Raw genomic sequence first — 4,753 nt, 5'->3', positions numbered from 1 at the left:
TGAGGCTCAAACACTTTACTTTATTTATAAAGAATAAAACATCAGACGGCAGCGACGTGTTCAGACCTTTAATACAACCAATAAATACTAAACACTGTGTGTGTGTGTGTGTGTGTGTGTCCTGTGTTATGCAGCTCGTGGGCTGTAGTACGGCAACGCTCGGATGAAAGCGTCCAGTCGGCTGCTGAAGAGCTCGCTGTCCAAACTCTGACCCAACACACACACCGGGGTTCTTCACTATGTACTCCACATACAGCTGAGAGACAGACAGGCAGACAGACAGACAGGCAGACAGACAGGGAAACAGAGAGAAAAAAGAGTTAAATTATGTTTATTTGGGTAAAAGTCATCTTTCAGACCTAAAAAAAAAAATATATATATATATATATATATATATATATATATATATATATATATATATATATATTATATATATATATTATAGTATATATATATTATTATATATATTAGTATATATATTATTACTTATATATATAATCTTACTATATATCATATATAGTATATTATTATTATTATTATTATATATATTACTATTATTATAATATACTCATAATATAATATACTCACTATTCTCATATTATCTATATCTCCTATCATAATCATACTTACTATATATTATCTAAATAATACTAATAATATTACTATATATTATATAAATAATAATATTACTATATATTATATATAGTAATATTATTGTCACAATTACTTTGATTTTGGGGAGGAAACCCTGAGTATCTATAATCTATAATATCTAGCTGTGATGATTTCTGACTGATATTGTGTGTGTGTGTGTGTGTGTGTGTGTGTGTGTGTGTGTGTGTGTGTGTGTGTATCTTACGTTGCTGTATATGTGCTGCAGTGTCTCTCTGGCGTTGGGGACAGACAGGTCCGTGTTCATGACAAACCTCAGTCCGCTGGGAGTCTCGTAGTAGTGCAGGCGATACTTGCTGGTCTGAAAGGTCAGGAAGCCCTCTTTCCTGAGGACAGACAGGCTGCTAAGGACCACAGACAGGCAGGGGGAGAGACAGACAGGCAGACAGACAGACAGGTAGCTGTTGTTGTGAAGGATACATGTCCAGAGGAGACATCTTACTGACGAATGATCGGATGGAGAACAGCATCCCGTACATCAGCTTAAACTCCTGCAGACAGACAGGCGGGCAGAGAGACAGACAGGCGGGCAGAGAGACAGACAGGCGGGCAGAGAGACAGACAGGCGGGCGGGCAGAGAGACAGACAGGCGGGCAGAGAGACAGACAGGCGGGCAGAGAGACAGACAGGCGGGCAGAGAGACAGACAGGCAGTTTACTTCCCCACAGACTTGATGGATTTAAAATGTTTTTATTATTTTGTAGAGTCTTTATTTTCTCACCTCGTCCTTGGAGATCCCCGCCTGCTTCTTGCGGTTCCACTCGTTATAATACAGACAGCTGCCATTACGGTCAAATATGTACAAGTTATGGACCGTCATCTGAAATAAACACACATTTAAAATAATAATGTTTGAGATAAATTTTTCTCATCACCTCACTGGCAGAACATTGGGTGTTTCATATATGTGCCGAATTGAAGATTACATTCTATATAATCTGAAAATGTATAAAGTAGGTTTTATGACATGTTTTTAGTTATTTATTGTTCAATGTTGAGGAATAAAATGACATATTTGTCAAAGAGTCTGGTCCTCCGGCCGGATCAGACGGAACGGGACATTTAACGGGCTGATACGCTATTAAAACATAATTTAAACAAAATCTTTCAATTAGACAGATGTAATAACTCATTGAAAGGCGACATATTGTGTTGAACACGTTTAATTCTGTATTTAAAGTGAGTTTAATGACATTTTACGACGCAGCAGCGGTGTTTACCTTCTTTTCCTGTCTCCAGTGGCGCTCAGGACCCCGCTGCAGGGCTGTCCGCTCACATGCCAGAACAAAACTTTCTTTTGTGGAGTTTTATAAATGTACATTTCACTTTCAGTAACAAGACAAACATTAAGACTGACATCTAACATCTTATTGAATGATAAAGGTTTATACATGATTTCTTTGGTAACCCATTCACAGCGCTAAACGCGTAAATCTCCCGCCTCCCTCACATCGTCAGTAGGTACACAGAGAGACAAGATGGCGGCAGCAGCAGCAATGATGCCGTACTTCGGACAGCAGATTTCTTCTAATAACGAGCTGTTTCCGGACTGGACCAGCCAGGAAGTCAGCACCGGGGTGAGTACATGGGCTCTGGGTACTGGAGCAGAGCTGACCGGACCTGGTTCTGTTCCCGTGAGGAGTCGTTAACGGTTAACAGCGGCTGAATGAGACAGCACTTCTCCGGCAGGGTGCTAACGGCGGCTAACGCTATCTCTGATTGTGTTAAAGTCCGGACTAAAAGAAGTGTGAACCGGGTCGAACCGGGCTGGGTTCAGTCCCGGTGTGGGATCTGAACCTGGAGTGGGTTTATAAAAGTAGCAGACCGGTGAATGTGGGCTATGAAGCCGGAATGAGGTGCTAATAGTCTGTCCGATAAAGGGGTCACCTGGCTTAGGCGACCTTAAACGGCTGTAGACGAGAAGTTGTCCGATAATGGATGCAATGTTTCTACCCGCTTGTTCACAAACAAGTTAATCTGCTGTATTAAACACCACCTGTCTGTCCCTCCACCTGTCTGCCACCTGTCTGTCCCTCCACCTGTCTGTCAGACCACCATCATGGCGGTGGAGTATGATGGAGGAGTGGTGATCGGTGCCGACTCTCGAACCACCACCGGGTAAGAAAGAATAAAGTGTAGATGATGCTATGATTATGTTAAACATTATATTATATTATATTATATTATAATGAGGCTGTAAATCTTTGAGGAAAGAACTTTGATTTTCTCTGAGATTATAAAGTAATCTCTCTCTCTGCCTGTCTGTCTGTCTCTGTCTCTCTCTGTCTCTCTCTCTGCCTGTCTGTCTCTCTCTCTCTCTCTCTCTCTCTCTCTCTCTCTCTCTCTCTCTGCCTGTCTGTCTCTCTCTGTCTCTCTCTCTCTTTGTCTCTCTCTCTGCCTGTCTCTCTCTGTCTCTCTCTCCTCTCTCTCTGCCTGTCTGTCTCTCAGAGCGTACATCGCCAACAGAGTGACGGACAAACTGACTCCGATCCATGACCGGATCTTCTGCTGCAGGTCTGTTCAGCAACACACACACATACACACACACGGCTGCAACACGAGAACTCTTCAGAGTTTTATCTTCATGTGTTTCAGGTCTGGATCAGCTGCTGACACGCAGGCCATCGCTGATGTGGTCACCTACCAGCTGGGCTTCCACAGGTAACACACACACACACACACACACACACACACACACACACACACACAGAGAGGTAATCTTCCCCTGTGTTTGGTCCCGCCCCCCAGCATCGAGCTGGACGAGGCCCCGTTGGTGGAGACGGCTGCCAATCTGTTCAGAGCGAGCTGCTACCGCTACAGAGAAGAGCTGAGCGCCGGGATCCTGGTGGCAGGCTGGGACCGCCGCAAGGGGGGCCAGGTACTCGCAGTATTTAATTTGCTTTGTGTCTCTTCAGTCTAAAACTGACGAAGCGTCTTCTCTTTGCTGCCGTCTGAACAAACATTTGGACTCTGATGTTTACTCGCTTATGATAAAATCGGGGAACAGGAAGTGCGTCGCGAGTAAAGGATTGTGGGTTCGATGACCTTGTTAAATCGGTCGATTTGAAAGATTTTGAGAAGCGGCCAGTGTCACAAGTTTCCCCTGTGAGAGCCTGTCTCACTGCTCACCTGTCTGTGTCTCAGGTGTACTGCGTTCCTATTGGTGGGATGCTGGTGAGGCAGCCGGTGTCCGTGGGCGGCAGCGGGAGCTCCTACATCTACGGCTACATGGACTCTAACTACAAACCCAAGATGACCAAAGAGCAGTGTCTGGAGCTCACAGCTGCAGGTACGGCTGCAAGGCATGCTGGGAGCTGAACACTAACGCTGTTCACACCTGCTCGCCTCACTCTGAATTAACCTGCTTCACTGCAGTGGTATGAACATAACTCCGTCAGGAACAAGTGCTGAGTTCAGGAAAACTCTTAAAATGCTTGTTTTCTGAATGGAGTTTGGTTGATCAAAGCTATGCTAACATTATCTGTCTCTCTGTCTCTCTGTCTCTCTGTCTCTCCGTCTGTCTGTCAGCTGTGTCTCTGGCGATGGAGAGAGACGGCTCCAGCGGGGGGGTGATCAGACTGGCGAGCATCTCCGAGGAGGGAGTAGAGAGACGGGTCATCCTGGGAAACCAGCTGCCTAAATGCTCCACACACTGAACACACACACACACACACACACACACACACACACAGCTGTGTTAACGTTTTGCTGTCAATAAAGTTTTCAGTCCGTCTCTGTCGTCCTGTTCTTTAAATATTCATGTTCTGCCAGGGTTAGCCTAGCTTAGCAGCAACACTGGAAGTGGGGGGAAACTGCGAGGCGTGTTTGAAGTGGGTTTTAAAGTCGTGATATTCCGGCTGGAGTCTGGTGCGATATTTAACTTTGTGTCAATATATCATATTCATCATAAAATATATATATATATATATATTTATTTTATTTTATTTATTTATATATTTATTTAGTTATATATTTATTTTATTTATTTATATATTTATTTATATTGGTATATATTATATATTTAGATATATATATTATATTTATATTTAGATATATATTTATATATTTATAATATATTTAT

At 43.2% G+C, this 4,753-nt stretch overlaps 2 protein-coding genes across 2 annotated transcripts; one reads left to right on the top strand and one right to left on the bottom strand.

Annotated features, from left to right (window-relative positions):
• On the bottom strand, positions 1–2,034 carry LOC115006307 (trafficking protein particle complex subunit 1-like). Its single transcript, XM_029428456.1, is given in 6 exon segments — positions 1–228; positions 230–256; positions 860–998; positions 1,093–1,163; positions 1,394–1,492; positions 1,893–2,034. Coding segments are annotated over 5 exon segments (438 nt in total). The 5' UTR covers positions 1,893–2,034; the 3' UTR covers positions 1–126.
• A 62-nt stretch (positions 2,035–2,096) lies between these two features.
• Positions 2,097–4,405, top strand: LOC115006306 (proteasome subunit beta type-6-like). Its single transcript, XM_029428455.1, has 7 exons — positions 2,097–2,249; positions 2,723–2,790; positions 3,121–3,186; positions 3,268–3,333; positions 3,421–3,550; positions 3,817–3,961; positions 4,201–4,405. The coding sequence occupies exons 1-7, from the start codon at positions 2,151–2,153 to the stop codon at positions 4,326–4,328; spliced, it is 702 nt and encodes a 233-aa protein (XP_029284315.1). The 5' UTR covers positions 2,097–2,150; the 3' UTR covers positions 4,329–4,405.
• Positions 4,406–4,753: the final 348 nt, after the last annotated feature.

Source organism: Cottoperca gobio, unplaced genomic scaffold (genome assembly GCF_900634415.1).
Source record: "Cottoperca gobio unplaced genomic scaffold, fCotGob3.1 fCotGob3_95arrow_ctg1, whole genome shotgun sequence".
NCBI lineage: Eukaryota > Metazoa > Chordata > Actinopteri > Perciformes > Bovichtidae > Cottoperca > Cottoperca gobio.
Note: the sequence above shows the minus strand (reverse complement) of the source record. Positions and strands in the feature narration are given on the sequence as shown.

Excerpts from the sequence above, each read along its gene's own strand:
- LOC115006306 (XM_029428455.1), top strand. The coding sequence starts at position 2,151 with ATGGCGGCAGCAGCAGCAATGATGCCGTACTTCGGACAGCAGATTTCT. Across the intron at positions 3,334-3,420 it reads TACCAGCTGGGCTTCCACAG|CATCGAGCTGGACGAGGCCC; the intron begins GTAACACACACA and ends CCCGCCCCCCAG. Across the intron at positions 3,962-4,200 it reads TCTGGAGCTCACAGCTGCAG|CTGTGTCTCTGGCGATGGAG; the intron begins GTACGGCTGCAA and ends TCTGTCTGTCAG.